This window comes from Rutilus rutilus, assembly GCF_951802725.1.
Source record: "Rutilus rutilus genome assembly, chromosome: 3".
In the NCBI taxonomy this organism is placed as follows: Eukaryota; Metazoa; Chordata; class Actinopteri; order Cypriniformes; family Leuciscidae; genus Rutilus; species Rutilus rutilus.
The window spans coordinates 38,339,783-38,361,194 of NC_140211.1; the positions used below are offsets into that span (position 1 = coordinate 38,339,783).

At 36.3% G+C, this 21,412-nt stretch overlaps 1 protein-coding gene across 1 annotated transcript in view; it reads right to left on the reverse strand.

The window, feature by feature from the left end:
- Nucleotides 1-1,311: 1,311 nt before the first annotated feature.
- The window catches only part of stim2b (stromal interaction molecule 2b), a 51,937-nt gene continuing 31,836 nt past the window's right edge, over nucleotides 1,312-21,412 (reverse strand). Inside the window, exons 4-12 of the mRNA XM_084403983.1 lie at nucleotides 14,083-14,194; nucleotides 13,012-13,127; nucleotides 11,248-11,425; nucleotides 9,338-9,515; nucleotides 8,242-8,403; nucleotides 7,702-7,802; nucleotides 7,352-7,590; nucleotides 2,670-2,850; nucleotides 1,312-1,994 (exon numbers count right to left, since the gene is read on the reverse strand). Of these exons, the coding sequence (XP_084260109.1) occupies nucleotides 1,463-1,994; nucleotides 2,670-2,850; nucleotides 7,352-7,590; nucleotides 7,702-7,802; nucleotides 8,242-8,403; nucleotides 9,338-9,515; nucleotides 11,248-11,425; nucleotides 13,012-13,127; nucleotides 14,083-14,194 (1,799 nt within the window). The 3' untranslated portion in view covers nucleotides 1,312-1,462. The remainder of the gene's footprint in view (nucleotides 1,995-2,669; nucleotides 2,851-7,351; nucleotides 7,591-7,701; nucleotides 7,803-8,241; nucleotides 8,404-9,337; nucleotides 9,516-11,247; nucleotides 11,426-13,011; nucleotides 13,128-14,082; nucleotides 14,195-21,412) is intronic.

Genomic DNA, 21,412 nt, shown 5'->3' on the forward strand with positions numbered 1-21,412 from the left:
TCAATTATTCATTTTCTTCTATGTGGGCCTCTTGAGTGAGTTCACGTAGTGTAACAGCGCAGCGCTTCTGTGTTGTACGTCACACGCATCACACACATGACCAGCGTCAGCCAATAGTGAGCCTACGTGCTGACGTACAACACAGAGGCGCTGCGCTGTTACACTACTAATTTTCAATAACATAGAAGCCTATGGAGGAGTGAGACAGCTCTCAGATTTCATAAAAAATATCTTAATTTGTGTTCGGAAGATGAACGAAGGTCTTACGGGGTTGGAACAACATGAGGGTGAGTAATTACTGACAGAATTTTCATTTTTGGGTGAACTAACCCTTTAAGCTACTCCTACATCCTACTTCACACATCGCGTCAGGGGTTACTCTTTTGCCGTATATATCGACTTGCGTAGGCTGTCTGCCAGAAGCTAGTTATTTTAGTTGATAATGTTTAAAATATGAATATTTATCTTACAAGAACCCATCGTTTTGATTCAGAAGGTCTTTATTAACCCCCTGGAGTCGTATGGATAACTTTTATGATGGATGGATGCACTTATTTTGGACTTCAAAATCAAGACCACCATTTACTACCATTATAAAGCTTGAAAGAGCCAGGATATATATTTTTTTTATATATAACTCAAATTGAGTTTGTCTGAAAGAAGACATACACACCTAGTCATATACACCTAGAATGGCTTGAGGGTGAGTAAATCATGGGTTAATTTTCATTTTTGGGTGAACTATTCCTTTAAGCCTTGTCTGTGAAACTGGGGGAATATGTTATATTTTAGCATAAAATAAATAGTTCAACCAAACGTGAAAATTCTGTCATTGTTTACTCTCCCTCAGTTCATCCCAAACCTGAAAGCTAATAATTTCTCTGTGGATCAGCAAATTTGTATATATATATTTTTTAAGAATTGTTACATAGGTCTTGCCATACAACCACAGTTCATGATGTCCCACATAAAAACAAACAAAAAAACATACAGCTTGGGAAGGGCATGATGGAAAGACAATAATGACTGAATTTTCACTTGTGGATCACCATACATTTAGGACAAATTTCAAGGAGATTTGTACAATGTTGATCGTCCAACATCCCCTCCCCCCCTTCTTGATTTTGGTATGCTTCCTGACCCCTTCCTAGTGACATAATTTGGGTGCACTTTATAGAAAACAAAACCTTAACAGAAGACAGTGAAGAGGCCATGTTCTGCAAAATGCTATGACATTTTCTGGCCTTCAAAGGCATACATGTGAGACTAAAAAAAGAAATCACCATAAAAAAGGCTTCCAACCCAGGACTGTAACCAGATGGAGCTACATTCCATTTAAATAAAAATAAAAAAGGACAAAGAAACTGAAAAATGTTTTGGCTTCTGGTTGACAGCATCACCCTCATTTATTTTGTTTTAAGGCTTCTTTTTCTCTCCATGTCATCCTCTTCTCTACTGTTCTTCACAGCTTTTTGCTTTTCTTGAACAAGCTCTTGATCTTGGAGCGTTTTTTCTCTCCGTTATCGCAAGAGTCCTGGGAGGAGGTGGTTTGGAGTTGCTTGGGCTCCTTGATAGCTTTGCTTTCTATGTCGAGTGAGCTAATCGAGGGGTAATGTCCCTCTGGAGGCGTCCCACCAGCGGGCAGCTGCCCCATGCTGTATGACTTTTCCAGAATGCCATTATAGGCCACAGCTTTGGTTCTAGGTTGAAAGGTTAAACTTTGAGATTCTGGGAGGACGGAATAGTGGGTAAGGTCAGGAGAGCCCTTGTGACCTGAGGAGGAGTCAAGAGGAGATGAAGGGGAGGATGTGGAAGGAGGTAAGGTCTCCATGGCCGCAGCCTGGGCCTCTTGCGCCAGGAGAAGAAGTTCCTCACGAGAGATTTTACGTGGTGGGGTATCCGAGCCCGTAACATATGTACTTTGACCAGAGAACTGCTTCCTGCCCAAAGAGGAACTGAGAGAGTCTGAATCTGAGCATGTGTCCTGAAGGTCCCTGTGTAACAAAAACATAAAAAATAACAAAATGCATCATAATAATCTAAAAAAAGATACACTATCAGTCAGTAGTTTGGAATGATTTATTTGTTTTATGTTTTTGAAAGAAGTCTCTTATGCTCACCATTTATTTGATCAAAAATATAGTACAAATATAGTTATTTGTGTAGCAAAAACTCAACGTTCATAATAATAAGAACCATTATTAATAATTGAGCACCAATAATAGGACTAATTGAGGACCAACTGAGCATATTAGAATGATTTCTGAAGGATCGTGTGACTGGAAAAATAGCTGCTGAAAATTCAGCTTTGCCATCACAAGAATAAATAACTTTTCTAAAATATATTCAAATAGAAAACTGTTATTTTATACTGTAATACTATCTCACAATATTACAATATAAACTGTATTTTTTATTAAATAAATGCTGCGTTGGTGAGCATATGAGACTTTCAAAACATAAAAAAAAAACATAATTATTACAAATATTTGACCGGTAGTGTACATTCACAGACATTACTCACAAATACAGTAAATGCGATTTTTTTAAAGACAGGTAAGTTAACAAATTAACGTACAGAATTTTTAAAGCTTTTTATATAAATAAAATTCTAGTAAGATATGAAAAAAAAAAGATGAAAAAAAAAAGAAAAGCTGTAGATGTCATACCCCTTCCTTTCTACAGTGAAGAAGATGTGATCATCGTCTCCGTCGGGTCTGTAGGCCAGGGGGGCCGAAGCCATGGACAACAGGTCAGGGTCAGCAGAGAGGGACGAAGGCTGAGACAAAAGACTTCTGCGAGAACGACAAACACTGCTGTTGCGGGTCAGAGGAGGTCGAATCAAAGCAGCTGTGAGGACAGAAAGATCATTAGCAGTCTTTCATGGTATGCTTATCATAACAAAGAATGCACATTATGAATGAACAAGAACTGTCCAATGAAAAGACCAATCCAAATATAATAAAAGAACATTTCAAACACACTAGAATCTGACACACTAACTGTAGTGTGCAAACTGACACACTAACTGTCTGTACAAAGCACGCAAAATTATGTACGCTATTGGTTTTCTGTTGCTAAGCATCTAGCTTTAACATTCTAACACCACATCGTTTCACACTGTACAAGTTTAGCACTGCAATGCAGGGTACAAAAGCTGTACCTGCTCCGGAGCAGGGTTTCATAACCCCAGGTAAAAAGCGGTGCTAACCCCCGCTTCTAAATTACAAGTGTGAAACGTTCCTTTAACCAGGGTTGAAAGCAGTGTTTTTTGAACGTCCATAACTCGTGGTTAATCGCAGTGTGAAAAGCTGTTGATTGTGGATCTTTCAAAACATTGTATTAGGGATGCCCCAAAACTACAATTCTGGCTGATACAAGATGCTGTTGTTTTTTAACTTTCTATTTACCCACAAATCCTGAAAAAACTGTACCACAGTTTCACAAAAATAAATAAATAAATAATTATAAAAGTCATGTGAAAAATAAAGAACACCCTTTAGAATTGTATAATTTTACGTATCAGAACATAATAAAAATAATCTGGTCGTTAACAGGTCTTAAAAGTAGGTAAATACAACTTCAGATGAACAACAACACATGACATATTACACGATGTCATTATTTATTTAACAAAAATAAAACCAAAATGGAAAATCCATCAGTGACAAACTAAGTACAGCCTTTAATTCAATTGCTTGTAGAGCCACTTATAGCAGCAATAAGTTGAAGAAATCGTTTTCTGTATGACAGTATCAGTCTCTGGCATTAATCTGGAGGAATTTAGGACCGCTCTTCTTTACAACATTGCTTCAGTTCATTGAGGTTTGCGGGCATTTGCTTGTGCACAGCTCTCTAAAGGTCCTGCCACAACATTTCAGTAAGGTTGAGGTCTGGACTTTGACTGGGCCACCAACACCTTGATTATTTTCTTCTTCAGCCATTTTGTTGTAGATTTGCTAGATTAGCTCTTCCAGCAGTGCAGCCTAGTCCCCAAAGGACCACTGCTTCAGCAGACACTGCCTGTCCCACACAGCTCCTCAGTGATGCAGCCAGTCTGCAAAAGACCCTGTGAATATTCAACAGACCCAGCAGCCCAGTCCACCATCCGAAGTTCAGCATCCTCCAGCCCAGCGTGGCAATGACTACTGGATTGCAACTCTGCGCCCTTCCCACTGCACGCATCACCAGTGGAAGACGTCTCTACTGCCGGACGGAGAACCCGACTGTGTGGAACGCAAATATAAACTTATCAAACCTCTTTCTAGAAACCTTGGCATTAGTTTATACCTGCAGCATATGTTTTTCTAACTTGCTTAGATAACAATTACCTGGGGTCAGTTTGTTACAAATAATCGGTATATTATTTGTTTAATGATAAATAAGCTAAGATAAATTTGTTTAATGATAAATAAGTCTTGTGGTTCCATCACAGAAAGCCACAAAATCACTTTCCAGAACATTCTCATTCACAGTTCCATGCTGGTGGAACGCTCTCCCCACCCTCATCCGGAATGCAGAATCCCTGACAACATTCAAAAGACAGCTGAAAACCCATCTCTTCCGTGAGCACTTAACCTCGTAAAAAAAAAAAAATATATATATATATTATCTCCTTTTTCCTTTAAATCCTCGCTTATCGGGCTTATGCTACTCTGACCAATGCCTGAACTTCGTATTTTGAGCACTTCTTGCATTGTTTCTTGCCTCTTCACGATGACTCGCTTAATTTAGTCCTAATTTGTCGCTTTGGACAAAAGCGTCTGCTAAATGACTAAATGTAAATGTAAATAAGCATTTATTTATCACCATTTTGTCAGAGCCATCTAGGTGATTTCTCATAAGAAGCATTCCCATACAATTCTCTTCCATCGCTACATTCAGTTCAGCAACATTGTATTTATCCATTCTGTGTTTACATCATTTGTTTGTTTTATTGTTTAATTCAGTACTTTCCCTTTTGGTTATTAGTTTATTATCCTATAGCAGTGCATATTCATTATTAGCATTATTAATCATTGTGGTATTTACTCTTGCATATACTATTAATACATTTCATTAAATTAATTACAACTGTGTCTTCATTGTGTTGATGATCAAATCCTTCAGATAAATCATCTGACCAACTCTCTCTAATTTACATTAATTCTAAATTATTGAACAACTCTTTTGGGAATTGGGAGTGTTAACCACACCTTAAGCGACACGTGATAAAAAATCATTGGTCATCAAGTCATTGGTGAATTGAGTAGAAATCATTACAGTTGTAACTTTGCAAACCTAAGCCGTGCAACCAAGTTCTTTTTAGAGAGAAGAGGCTTTCTCCTGGCAACCCTTCCAAACATGCCATACTTTTTCTTTTTCTAATTGTATTGCCATGACCTTTAACATTTAACATGTTAACTTAGGCCTGTAGAGTCTGAGGTGTATTTCTTGGGTGTTTTGCGATTTCTCTGAGCTTTGCACAGTCTGACCTTGGGGTAAATTTGCTGGGACGTCCACTCCTTGGAAGATCTTCCTCACTGTAGAATGATGGACTTTAAAATGGTTTGGAATTGGCCGTATAACCCTCCTCAGATTGATGGCAGCAACAATTGCTTCTCTAAGATCATCGCTGATGTCTTTCCTCCTTGGCATTGTGTTAACACACGCCTAAATGCTCCAGACCAGCAAACTGCCAAAACTTCAGCTTTTATAGAGGTGATCGCACTTGCTGATGATCAGTTAGTCAAAGACATTTGATTAGCAGTGCCTGACTGCTATTTACCCTTTTCATTCCTATGGAAGCTGTAAGGGTGTACATAGTTTGTCACCCATGGCTTTTCCATTTTGGCCTAGTTTTTGTTAAATAAATAATTACATGGTGTAATATGTCATGTGTTGTTGTTCATCTGAGGTTGTATTTACCTAATTTTAAGACCTGCCAAGGACCAGATGTTTTTTTTTATATGTCCTGATATAAAACCATTGAATTCAATAGGCCATTCTACAGAATTGGTGCAAACTGCTGTCCCACAACCAAAAATTGAAAAAGCATTTAAGTATTCAAATGTTAAATGTTTACTAAGATCCTTCTATTATCTATTGAATACACAATAATATGTAAAATATAAGTAAGGTTTATATTCATAAATGTTCATAAAGTTTTTTTTTTTTTTTATTGTTGTTTTTAAAAATAAAGTTAAAATAAATTTAAAAAAAACATTTTATTTTTTATTTTTAAATCATGAAACTTTATGTTAAAAAAAATGTGTCCCGCATTTTTCTGTCCCTACCGAAACAGTGTGTGTTTTAGTCCATTGGCTGAGATTTTAACCACAGCCCTACATTTTTGATCAGGAAATATTCCTGTGTCCCTCTCTCTTATAGCCTCTCTTTCATTGTAGATATCTTGCACATCATTTTGAGGGAAATGTGTTCAAAAGTCTGAAAATCTGTGAGTAACTTTAAGGAACGTCACTACCGAACACCTTTTTTCTGCAATTAAGCAAACTTTTTTGGGTGTTATTCCATAAAATTTTGTTTGTATGTGCGTACAACTGTTCAGAACTGTGCTAGGTAACCACGTGCTGGTTATCATCTTTGAACTAGGCTCAAAAGTATCTAAAATTGTCATTACCGAAACAGTCACTACCGAAACATGTTATGCAAATCATTAGTATCTTAGTATGTTTTAGTAGTGTTTTAGTATTTGAGTTAAAATTCCGTAATGTGATATGATTACTGTCACTACCGAAAATGTGCCACCACGACCGAAACATGGGACGTTTTGTCTAAAATAAAGTATACTGAATTATCAACTAAGATGTTATTATAGTGTTTGGTTCAATGTATATTCAAACTAATGAATCCTTAACTTTGAAATCAGTATGATTAACTTAATGACTTTTACAAAGAAAGATTTTATTGAAAATACAACAAATCTTTTAAATTACACTTGATATATTGTTAAAATTGTAATTGTTATTGATTTACCTGTGAAAACTTTTTTTTTTTAAATAGTAAAAAATATATTTACAAGGTAGATGTAAACAAAATATGAACAGGTCAATATAAGCCTTCTTATAAAATTATTTATTATTGTGTTTCGGTAGTGACAAATTTGGGGAGAGGAAAAATATTCCAAAACTTTCTGAAAATACAATATGATAATTAACTGCACAATTACTAGAAATGTGTACCATGGATATTATACAATTTGCATAGAAACAAATTTTTTTATTTTTTTTTTAAGACGTTTCCAACTCTGACTTTGAACCAATTCTGTTGAATGGCCCATATATGTGTGTGTGTGTAAAGTCACATTTTCATAACATTTCTCACAGTCTTGATCCTGAAGAGAGAAACTTACAGGTGAACTGTGGAATGATTGGTGGTGTGTCCTCGTCAAGATCGTCCACCCCGCCAGCGATTGGGTAGGGTGGCACCGACATCCGCGGCATGACCACCCAGCTGTGGTCAGCGTACAGGGAGGCGGTGAGGCTGGGCAGCCCAGAGTTATTAACTAATGGAAAGCAACATAATTTCTCTATTTGGTGCCAGCGGTGGAGACGTTCCCGCAAACACGCTGTGACCTCTGATAGAGATTTTCTAAAAAGCAAAAAACACTGATAAGCTTTCATGTAATGCGAGAAACCATTAGCTTTTTGTGTGGGTGGTTGGTAAAGTGACTGCATGTCTATTGCTTATAAGTGTGCTTACTTAGCCTCAAGTATTTTGTGGTCTACTTCATCCAGCGATGAGCTGTGTGCAACATGGAGGGTACCAAACACAGAGTTCCTCTTCTTCTTGATCTTTTCTGCCTGAAATTCACACAACATGAACATAGAAACACACAAGTGATGAAAATACAAAGATACTGCATGGAAATGCACCAGTTGTTGGTTGTACTGAACTCAAGCTCTTCTCTCCTGCTGCAGCGGCTGCTAATTGCTTTAGTTTAACTGCTGATGACTCATTCCAGAAGCAAATAACAAACGGAAAAACAAGCCATGTAGTTAAAAGGTAATTAAACCACATCATTAAAATCTAAATTAAAGGGGAGAAGTTTCTCTCTCGCTGAGAGAGAAAGATATTTGTTTAGGTAGTTTAAAACTGAAAAGTAAACTTCACTTGTAATGTATAAGGGTTGAAGTACAACGTAAATCTTTTATAAACTCAAAGAACCTATAATTGTTTGGTCAGCAACTTTAAAACAAACATTTCCTGTCCTAACAGGAAGTGACAACATAAATCACTCACCTCGTCCTTTGCGACCATGAGCTGCTGCTCAGCATTCTGTTTTTTAATGTTGTAGTACTGCACTTCCACCTCATGTGTGAGCTGTAGCCACATCTGCAGGGCTTCAGGCACCGACCAATCTGACTGCATCTCCTTCTCTGCTCTCTTCAGCGCCATTCGCACCTGGAAAAACCCAACAAACACTCAAACATATATTACAAGTGGAATTTGGAATATATTACTTGTATTGTGGAACGATCTAGTGGTGTATTTAAAGAAGAGGGCTGTTTTAAGGCAATAGACAAAGTTACATTTTATAAGGCAATTTTAATAGCTTGAAAAATATATTTATAGCTCATATGTACTGTATTACTTTTAGACAGACAGAAATTCTGACACACATAAAATGGTCTATTATTGGTTAGTTATTGTGGTAGCATTCATTTCAGATTTACCTGCTTCTTAAAATACCATTCAAAAGTTTGGGGCCCTTAAGAATATATATATATATATATATATTTTTTTTTTTTAATTAATACTTTTATTTAGCCAGGAAGCATTGATTTAATACAAAAAATGCAGTAATGACTTTTAAATTGTTAAAAAGATTAGTATTTCTAATAAAAGCTTTTCTTTTGAACATTCTATTCATCAAAGAATTCACCTGACACTGAAGACTGGAGTAATGGCGCATGAAAATGTAGTTTTGCCATCACAGGAATAAATTACATTTTAAAATATATTCAAATACAAACTTGTAATAATATTTCACAATTTACTGTAATTTAAATCAACTAAATGTAGTCTCTGTGTTTCAAAAACATTTTAAAAAAACGTACCGATCCAAAACATCTGAACGGTAGCGTATGTATACTGTATACGGCCATGTATACAAAATCACACCAATCATGCCAATAAAGTTTAAATTAAAATTTGATTGTATATGCATCTTGTAAAAAAAAAAATTAACAGTGGTTGTAAAAAAATCAGGCTTTTTACTGTGTAGGTGGGAAGTTCTTAGCCAGAATAAACTACAATATGAATAAAGTCTGGCTTATCACACTAAAGACCAACTCACATATATGAAAGACTTTGTGTGATTTATATTGGTTCCTACCTGCACTAGTTCCTCCTCTGCGTACTTGAGTCTGCTGAGTTCACATTCAGCCCCCTCTCGCAGCTCTCGCAGTCTGCTAGCTTCTCTCTTTGCTCCGTTGATCTCATCGCGCATCTTCTGCTCCAGGTTCTGCTTCTCCACCGCCACTGTCCGGTTCTCCTCCTGAGCCTTTTCCAACCTGATGAAACCACAGAGCAATTCAAGTCACATCTGAAATCTGGTGTGTTAGAATTTAAATATATTATTAATGATAATTATTATATTCTGTCATCATTTATTCACTCTCATGTTGTTCCAAAACGTTGGCTTCTTTCTTCTGTGGAAAATAAAAGAAACAGTCTCCTATCCACTCTTTTCCATATAATGAAAGTGAATGTGGATATAGGCTGTAAAGCTTCATAATAGTATCATAAATAGAGTTCACATGACTTGTGTACTATATTCCAAGTCATATGATAGCTTTGTGTAAGTTTAACTATAGATGTCTTATAACATTATGAATGTAATGGCAACATCATTGACAGTGTGACATCAAACATGACGTATTGCGACTACAGACTCCATATGTAGTATCTTAGATCGATTACAAAATTACACTGGTATTCAGGGACAGGCATTAGGGTTGTTTAGATCCTACCTGTCTGACCGTTACCATTTTATTTAAACAGGGAATTATCTAAGTTAACGCCAGTATAGTATGGAGTGCCGCAAGGACCTGTTTTAGGCCCTCTGCTATTTTAATTATACATGCAGCCCCTTAGTAATATTATTAGAAAACTTGGAGTTTCCATTGCTATATGATACTCAGTTATACATTTCATCAAGACCAGATGAAATGTCTAAATTATCTAAGTTGACAGAATGTGTTAAAAATATAAAATACTGGATGACCAGATAAGACAGAGATATTACTTATTGGACCAAATATCTGTACTCTTAGAATACAATTTGAATTCAATTGAACCAATTTTTTAATCATGCTATTATCAATCATGTTCTTTAAAGAGTCGCAAAACTCTGGACTTTTGGTGATGCCTAGGATAGCAAAGTCCACTAAAGGAGGGAGAGAGTTTTCACATTTGGCTCCTAAACTCTTGAATAGCCTTCCTGATAATGTTCGGGGCTCAGACACAATTTCCCAGTTTAAATCTAGATTAAAGACACACCTTCAGCCGAGCATTCGCATTATGGTTTCAATAAGATTGCACTCCAGTTATATTATGATCAAATGCACATGATTATCTTTTTGCTTGAAATGTTATGAACAGCAGCTACGCTAATTATTCTTCATGTGCTCTTCTGTTTCCAACTAGAGATTACACCAGTTTGGATCCAGCCTCTTATGAAGAGTTCAGATGACCCAAACCTTGCGAGGACTTCAGATGACGTCAACTCTGAATCAACATTCTAACAAATTTGAAATTTCCCCTATATTGTAATCATTATGATAACAACATGTAATCATTCTCATTGTTTCTGCTTAAGTGAATGCATTACGTTAGTTAGCTGCATAATCTCTATTATCTTAGTGTGTAGTGTGTGTGCATACAGACAGCTAAATTCAGTTTGTTCTTTACATACAGCTATAGTATGGCTTCAGAAGATTTATGTGAGTTGAATGGACAACTTTTATAGTGCTTTTTGCCATATTAAAGCTAGTCTCTCCTTTTGTGTTCTACAGAAGAAACTCATGTGGATCTGGAATGACATGATGGTGAGTAAATTGATGATAGCATTTCCTTTTTAGGATGAACTATTCCCTTGAGGAATAGAGGAATAAAAGAGCTTAATGAGCCTTCTCATAACAAGAAATGAAATATGATGTTATACAGATGAAAGAATAAGGCAGAATATCCCATGGTTTTATTCAGACAGGCACAGTCTCTCTTTCACTGTCTGTTTTTGCTCACCGGCTCTGTAGTTCTGTCAGGCTCAGTTCAGCATGCTGTAGACTCTCCAAATCTTTCATCATCTGGGAGATGTGAACTTTAGACGATTTGTTCTGTATGTATGCAAACCAGCAGCCCCCAACACCAATGATGATTGAAATCATCAAAATAAAGTCCTTCAGCCAGTGATGGTGTGGACCTAGAGGAAGGAGGGAGGAAAATAAAGTATTTAAACAAATACTTCTATACAATAATTTTGTAGAAGACACTAACCAAACTTTATATTACTTGAGTGAGTTGTTAAAGCTATAATCCACCCAAAACTGAAAATGATGTCGTAATTTACTCACTCTCATGTCGCTCCTGTTTAGTTGGTAACTAAACAGTTGTAGTTTGCATTGACTTCCATTGTATAGACAAAACATATATAATGTAAGTCAATGCGAACCAAAACTGTTTGGTCATCAACATTCTTCCAAATATCTTCTTTTGTGTTCAGCAGAAAAAAAAGAAATCCAAACAGGTTTGGAAGGACATGAGAATGACAAAAATTATGACATAATTTTCATTTTTGGGTAGATTATCCCTTTAACTGCTGCAACCAGATGACTGAAACGGTTGTAAAAAGTGATCAGTTGACTTAAATTAAAACCTGTTACCTTAAAATTATTAAGTAAATAAACTACATGCGTAATTAAAAAAATTAAGTTATGTGGAATTGATCAACTGATCACTTTTTACAGTGAATTTTATATAATTTCCACCTGCTTTGAGAACGGGATCAGCTGATTCATTGAAAAGATTGACTCAAAAAAGAAAAATTAACAATTCATCAATAAATTGCACATTGTTATTTCTCTCATTAACTTTTGAATGTACCGATTTTGGTCTGTTCCTTGCACAAAGCTGCTTGACTGCAGAATAGCCCAGAAGATTTCAGCACATACACTACCATTAAAAAATTTGGGGTTGGTTTGATTTTTGTTAATGTTTTTGAAATATGATTACAATTTAAAATAAATGTATATTTATTTTAAATATATTTTTAAAAGAAATGTATTCTCGTATTTTCAGCAGTCATACTATTCTTCAGTGTCATGATCCTTCAAAAATCAATAAAATATGCTGATTTAGTGTTTAAGAAACATTCCTTGTCATTATCTTTGTGTATTATTGTGCAGCTTCATATTTTTTGGAAACCATGATACATTTTTTAAGGATTTTCTCTTTCTGTATGGATAGAATGTTCAAGAGAACTTTTGAAATAGTATTTATTTGAAATATTTTTTTACAATATAAAAGTCTGCAACTTTTGATCAATTTAACGCATTCTTGATAAATAAAAGTATTCATTTATCTCCAAATAAAAGTCTTTCTAAATAAAAGTATCAATTTCTCTACTGACCCCAAACCTCACTGTAAAAAATATATGATCAATAAGTTATAACAACATATTTTACATTGCTTTAGCTCATCAAAATAAGTTAAGCAATTTTCAACTTTCTACATAAGTTATACAAGATTCAACTACTTTTTTAAAGTCAGTTTAATGTAATTTAAGTTGAAATGACCTAAACATCCAAGTTGATTGTACCTGAAAAAAATGTATTTTACAGTATAGTGTAGTCATATGAACTACGTACATACATTTTAACTGCATTGAAAAAAGGACTAGTACCTTATTTGTTTTCCAAGGAAGCAAAGCCAAATGGTTTTGGAACAACATCAATTTTGGGCTGAACTATCCTTTTAAATAAACAATTAAACATGTCTCAGTGCACTTACGTAGTGGAGGTCCAAAAAGCACTGCGTCCAATGCTTTTAGATTTAATTTCTGTTTATGTCGTTGGTCTAATATCTTTAGCTGCATAGACATAAACGACGGTTCATTGGCCGCTAATCTGTAACAGAATGGAAAAACAATGCAGGTCAGGAGTAAGAATGTGAGCCTATGTCACTGTATGTGTGTGTATGAATGGCAAGTTCAAGCTCAAAGGATTAATTTTAAGAAGTGAGTACTGTATGACTGAAAGATCACATGTGCTGCCACACTCATACTGGGCATAACTGCAGGTGAAAGGTGATCTAATGCTGTGACATCATTTCATGAGTCATGGAGAAGTGGTCGTAAGGGGAAACTCAACACCATAAACCTTTCTTTGCCCCCCACACTTACGCAAGTCTTCACTGTCTGTGCACTGACACGTCATCACCACTAGGGGGAAGCGCTGCTGTTAATCTCACATTTGGTGATTATTTTTAATTTTTTTATTGGTGTATCAGCATTGAATAACTACTACAAATTCATATAAAAAAATACACAAAATAAATTCTTAATATGCTCTTTTTTTACTTTTAGTGGTAACACTTTACAATAAGGTTTATTTTTTTTTGCATAATGCATTAACTAGCATGAACAACGAGCAATATATTTGACAACATTTAGTATTACCCTTTAATGTTAGTTAATAAAAATGTTCATGTTCATGATAGTGCATTATCTAATGTTAACAGGTTAACCTTTGTTTTAGTAAATGTTGAGATTAACATTAAGATAAGTATTTTTCTGTATTAGTTCATGTTAACCAATGTAGTTAACTAATGCGAACAACTGAAGCTTTATTGTAAAGTGTTACTCTTTTAGCGAGAAAGTTAAGATACTACTACTAGTTTCAACTCTCTATAAGGTTCTGTCACAATAAGTGTAGCTTAAAAAATCACACTCAATAATGCATGAATGAAAAAGAAAAAAAAATTGTGTTAGGCTTAGGAGTAGAAAGGTTGTTATAACTCAGTATAAAAACAACAGTCACTGGAGAGCCTATGAATGAAACACAAAAGTGCATGCGTGTTTACCGAGGTATCGTGTTGCCATCTACTTTAAAATCTCTGAAGTTTGTTTCATACTGAGGAAGCTCCACCGACTCCTTCAGCCATTGAACGGCATCCTCCAGTGTCCAGTTGTGCACTAAGAGCAAAGACAGAGGTGAGAAGACACATTTCAAAAATGCAGATTTTAACACATTTCAAAAACAAATTTGTAATCTTTTAACATGTTTTGAACAGAAAACTTCAATAGGAAAAAAATGATTAATGAGCGCAATATTTAGTACCCGTTTCATCTGTGGCCTTTGGTCTAAATACTGTAGTAGTGAAAAGAGATGTCAGGCCTAGGAAAATTGATTCAAATATTATTATATTTGTATTTGTACATGTTACAATTATGTTCTGTCTAATCTGCACCTGTTCTTGTTAGTCCCTGATTAGTTTACCTTTCTCCACCTGTGTCTAGTTAGTTTCCTCATTTCCTCCTGTGTATTTATACTCCCTGTTCTGTTCAGTCCCTTGTCGGTTCTCGTTTATGTTGAACGTGGTTGTGTCTGTCCTGCCAGAGCTAGTTTCAATAAAAACTGTAGTAACCCTCATCTTCATCTTGTGCCTTCAACGACCACAACAGCGTTACAGTACGCATATTGTGTAGTTCTGCAAGGGGTCAATTGCTTGATTTGTGATAACGCAATGAAACATGCCAAATTGTGTGGAAATCGTTTTTGGCCAGGCTGTCACACAATGAAATTATGAAGAAAAGAGAGAACCAACGAAATATTAATAACAGAATATGCTACAGTCCATGTATGTTTTTCACTGTGAGCTATTTGTTTTTCAATGTTTTTTTTGTTTTTTTTCATTGTAAAATAAAACCTGTAGCTTGCCTTTTTTTCCAAATAACTTTGTCAGATAAATACCTTAACCAAGTTTAGTGTTTTGTTCTTCCCTCATATTTAACATACATACATATATATATATATATATATATATATATATATATATATATTTGTTTTTGATGGTTTAATCAAACTTGTAGGGTCATTAAAAACAAATATCTCCGCCAGACATCGCTTTTAGCAACTACTGTATGAACATCAGTGAATAACATCATATAGATGTGTTCAAATGTGTCCACAGCGACTTTAAACTTAAACTTTAAAAAGTCATGAAGAATAAAGAAAAAAAATATTTCAATAGGTCACTAATAATTTAATTGTGGCTCCTTGTTCAGATGGTCTGATGTTCTTCCATTGAAGCATTGGATCATCACAAATCATGCTGGAGAACAGCAGCCTGAACATCAGGTTTGACACAAACTTGTGTGAGTTCATGCAGCTCAAGTGTTGTTGTCATTAAAGGGGTGATGAACAGTAACAGAGGTGCCAATTGTGGTGATGGACAAGTGTAAACTCCAACAGGTGCTTTTACTGTGGTAAGTGCGAGGGCAGGGGGTGTTATATAAATTGGTCAGTAAACTGTGCAAAAGACATAGGGCAATATATATACGAAACACCATGTAGTTCAGTTCTCTTGGTTCTTTTGGTCAGAACCAGAAAATATTTTTTTTTTAACATTTATTGTCATGGTTCACTTAACATAAACACTATCACTTTTTAAAAAAAATAAAGCTTTTATGACATAGGGTGAAATCAGAGTGAGTGGGGCACTTTTTGCCATAGAGATGACTTGGAAAGAGTGCCCCAATCAACCTGAATTTACCCTATATTTTACGACGTACCTTTCCAAACATCCAAAGCAATGCTGTGTGCTGGGTGTAAATGTGCCTGTTGTACATGTTGGTATTTTTACCAGCAGAGAACTCGCAAAGAGCTTATGAAATGTGCAGACGAGTCAAAAGTTCGTTTGGAAGCTGACAGAGACCACCTGAAACCGTGGCTCTCTGTCTGCTTGTTTGGTGCGCAACAGGGGCCGGATTTACAAACATTCTTAAAGGGGAACGTGGCAACTCTAGCCATTTCTTCGCTGATTTTCCCTTTTGTTGTTGCGTGTTTTTTCAACGAGCTCCCCCTACAGCTGTGAAAAAAATCTCACTTGCGGCACCCTCCTCCCCCTTTCTACCGCTGCTCATGTGCATTTGTTATTATGGGAGCCGGCCAACTTTATCGTGTGGGAGCTATGTCTACCGAGGTGGGTAATACATCATACACAGTATCATATGGCGTGTGTGTTTATGTTGAATTGCCGTAAAGCAGTTTGTGTTTCTCGCTTCTCACGAGACTTCCTATTTCCAACTTACTGGGACTTTAGTCCCCATGTTGCAAGGTTGGTTTTCCGCCGGGGAACGCTGGGGGGTGCGGGTAAAGTCACCATTCTCACCAGAACAGGTTATTCAACCATCCAAATGATTTCTAAATGGATTTATTAAGTTGAAATAGTTGCCAAGTTCCCCTTTAAGAATAAAATTCTTCTTAACTGCCAATTTCTTCTCATTTTCTAACTTAAGAATAAAGATGAGAATATTTTGTATTCTCTAAAACTTTTCTTAAGAATGTTCTTATCTTTTTTCTTAAGATAAAGATTATTTTAAGATCAAATTTAAGAAGCATTCATATTCCAAAAAAGAATGTTTTTTAAAATCATCATAAATAACTTCATAAAGTAAGGATAACCTCCAACCTGTTTTAAATCCCCAAAGGTAAGAACCCCAATTTATTGGGTTGTTTCAAATATTAAGCATTATAACATAACACTAGCTACATATAATACAAATTACTACCAGGAATGTGGATGAGTGACACCGATCGCTCATGAAAATCACTACTCTAGCTAGAACTAGTGAGGCAGCGCGCATAGATACAGGACGAATTCACTCTAAAGAGAGAGCACAAGAAAGACAGAGCGCAAATGAATGGGAAAGACTGCTGAATCTTGAGACATGGGCTCTTTTAAAATAACTATTTAAACTTGACACAGCGCATTAAAAACGGCGTGATTAACTCCCATCAAGCTAGTTGTGACGAGTACACGCTTATTATGATATCTAAGTAATCTACAGGCAGCGCTAAAAGACAGACTTTGAGGTTTTAATTCACCGACTCTCCAGCAAATACCTTTCGATCAAGCAACACGAAAGACTGTGGTTATCTTCTTAAGGAAAACATTAAAATGTTATTCAGAAAATATTTGCATTCTTCAGAACTGCTTAGAGGTTATCTTAAGAATTTTCTTAAGGGGATTTTCGTGAATTCGGCCCCAGGGTTCAGCTGGCAACCGCACCAGAGTTAATTATTTTAATCAAACCTAACATGCAAAGTTTTGAACACAATCTACATGTTCCCACATGAGACAAGTACAAAGTCAAATACATATCATTGTTTCATACTCATCATATACATACTCACTCAAATTATGTTGACAGTATAATATGTAATGAAAATAACTGTCTCAAATGCAAACGATTTTAGGACCCAACTGTACAGTATGATTTCTCAACTTGTAGTTGACATCTAGAAAACAGGGTGAACCTGCACAGGTGTTGTACAGGGAGATGGCCACTCATGATAGTTAATTACTTAGTTGTGAACAAAATCCATTGCCAATTAATATAATGACTAAACTATCATATTTCATACTCAAACTGAAAAGCAGACTACACAACAGGGCAGTGTCTCAGATTACATCTCCGAGCCTCAACAGAGCCTGATGCTGTAAGATGCCATCACTGTATTAGAGGCTTAATGGGTAACACACAATCTTTGTTTAGAGCTGCATGTGCAAGATTTGTCAATTCAATGACATCACTCCATTCAGACTCTCATGACATCACCACTAGGAAACCCTGAGACCAAACACGTAACTGGCCAATTAAATTAATTTTATACTAGTCGCTACATATGAGCGTGTGACAAAATGAAAATAATTTTATATCACAATAACAGTACACACTACCGTTCAAAAGTTGTATTTCTGTTCAAAAGAAATGAATACTTTTATTTAGCAAGGACACACTCAAAAGTGACAGTAAAGACATGTATAATGTTACAAAAGATGTCTATTTCAAATAAATGCTGTTCTTTCTATTCGTTATAGAATCCCTATGAATTCTGATAATAATAATATTTCACACTAATACTGTTTTATCATATAAATGCAGCCCTGATGAGCATACGAGACTACTTTCAAAAACAAAAGTTTGAACAGTAGTGAATATAGTTATATTGGTAACACTTTAAAATAAGGTTTCATTTGTTAACGTTACTTAACTACATTAGTTAACCTGAACTAACAATGAGCAGTATATTCTTACAGCATTTATTAACCTTTGTTAATGTTCGTTAATAAAAATGTTCATGTTCTTGTTAGTTCACAGTGCATTAACTACTGTTAACTAATTGTCACATATTGTGTGGTAGAAGATAACAATAACAGTCTTTATTAAACTCTACAAACTCAGCACAAGCACTAGAAAAAAATTCAGGGAACAATGACACCATACATTAACGAGAACCGACCAAGGCTGCGTTTAAGTCCATTCTTTTATGCCCTTCCCTCTGTGACTTCCCTCCAACTCGTTCACTTGGGTGTACGTCATTGCTTACGTTGCACGAGTGCACACTACTGGCGGAACGCTTGCAATGTGTTTAAATGGTATAAAAAACGGGTTTAAATACACAGGGCAAGCAAAGGGAGCTAAATGAAATGCAGGTGAAACTGCGAAAATTAATAAGTAACTATGGAAACAAACTAGGGCATGATCAGTAACTAAGTTCACACTGTCAGTCCAAATCCGATTATTTGTGTATCCGATTGGAATCTGATCTAAAATTATTGACTGTCCACATTGTGTATTGCAACTGTTCAGATCCGATTTGTGTGTCCATGCCGCTCTTTCATTTTATATCTGCATTGGTTTATACGATCGAAATACGATCAGAGCGTTCAGACTGAAACAGATTTCCAGAAATGCGATCTGAATAGGATTTCAAACCACATATGAATATAGTAATATTATATATACAGTAATCGATTGTCGAGTTCACGCGCGTGATCATAGGTAACTAAACCTATGCGCGTGAACTCGACAATCGATTACTGTGGACTTCGACCGAAAACAGGATGTAAATACAGGTATGTGCGCTGGCTGAATAAACATCATTTTTTATATATTTCTTTCACATCTACTGCAGTCAGATTCACCCGCGTTCACTCAGAAGGAATCACTCACATGACCTGTGCACTTGTAATGACACATCAAGGATGTTAAGAGGCTAAAAGCAGGTTTAAAACTTGCCCCATTGAAGTCAACAGGGTGCAAATTTTAAAACGAGGATAACACGTTGTAGGCAACACCGATTTTTGTCGTTGTTCTCTGTACTGACAGCACTCCAAATGTACAAAAAAATGAGCTCAATGTTAAAATTGACCGGAGTTCTCCTTTAAATGTGATATTTGGCCAATCACACTCGCTAAATCTGATCAGATTTCAATTGGATATGCACAAAAATCAAATTTCGACTGACCATCTGAACGTAGCCTAAAGGTCCTTGAACACTGAGTCTGAAATTCTCCTCCGAAATATTTGCACGTTAAAAAATAAATACGACGTCAATCACGTTTACACACTGCCACCGAAATTCACATCCATCATAAAAAAAAATCGGATTGGGTTAGATTTTCTGTGTTTTTCGTATCCGTAGCAAGCATTTCGAGAGGTGTTTTGACAATTCAGAGCCACAGAATGACGAATACGAAGAAAACGCATACGAAGGACCTTAAGAATGGAAACACAGGCAAACAGGAACAGAACAAAACCAAACTAAAACACAAACAGAACATAAACCTGACATTAATACAACTTTTGATCCTAAAAATGTATTAGTAAATGTTGAGATTAACATTAAAGGTGCAGTAGGACATCTGGGAAGATGCTAACTTTAGCCTGACAGCACTAAAAGTGTACGTCCCACCCTTCTTGCAAATCGCCGTCCAAAGCCACGCCTCCTGAAAGCATGAACACGCACAGCCCAGAAGACCCGAGACAAGGTTACTGCAATATATCATGTGTCATTCACCGGTGAGAAAACTTTATAGTACAGTTAGTAACACTACAATACCAAACGTAAACAAATTCTTAAAAACGGAATTAGATGCAGCAAGTTTTCGGTTTGTTTAGCTAGCAAAACTTGTCAGTGTTCCATGCCAGGGGTTCCACGATGAGAGTCTGGTTGTTGTTACTGCTTGCCTGCCATTCTCACTCTGTCTGCACAGCGTATGTGAACGCGCTGATGACTTATTGTGTCTGCGTGAGCAGCCTGCGCAGTGGTGTGCAAGCACACATTGACCGACAGGGAACACATGCTATAGGACCGCTCGGACCGAACATAACGATTGAACAAACATTATATGGTCCTGCGCCTTCCACAGACCAGAGCCGTCGCATAGACTGTGCGAACTGTGCAACCGCACAGGGCCTCGCGCCACTAGGGGGCCTCGCAATCCTGCTGTTTTTTTGTTTTTACTTAAAAAAAAAAATCTCGCGCACGAATGTAACAATTCTACAAAGAAATAAAACATCTCCAATTAACTGGCAGAGCATTCATTTCGTTTTTTAAATAAGAGACGATCTAGCGCTGAAATGTGTTTTTTAAATCAAGTGATCAAAGTGCTCGTTGCCGCTGCGATCAGTGGCGCGGATACAGTGTTTTCTCGTGTGGCTCGCGCACACACTGCATTGTCTTCACTCGACGCGCGCTTCAATCCGTTGCGGATACTCTATTCGTTCTGGTGAAATCACAAAACATAATGCACACAAATGTGTCCCTGCTTGATATACAACCACTGATGAACATAATCGGTTTTGATGAGAAAAAATATATATATATACACGAGAAAAAAAAACCTATACAAGTGCGGATTGGAACCCAGAACCTCTGACACGCTTGGCGAAACTTCTACCACTGGACCATTAAGAAACGCGTTAAGTAGGCGGATATATTCACATGAAAATTCTCGAGCTGACTTGATGTAAAGCCACTCGTTACACAGTTGATTTTTTTCCCTCTGAAATAAATAGCAAAAAGTCATAGCTGAGACTATGTGCATGATTATGCTGTATTATTCTACTTGATAAAAACATATTGCAGCGAGAATATGCATGCAATAAAACCAGAACAGCTACGTCCGTATGACCGTTATTCATGCGCAATTGAGCATCCACATCAAAGAGCAGGGCCTCGCATTTCAAGTTCGCACAGGGCCTCGCACCCCACCTGTGACGGCACTGCCACAGACGACATATATTTATAAAAATACATTTAGACCGCTTAACAGAGTGATTGCTATGAGGATATGAGGAGACTTTCAACCAGCATTACAAAACATTTTTCCGCAGAGAATC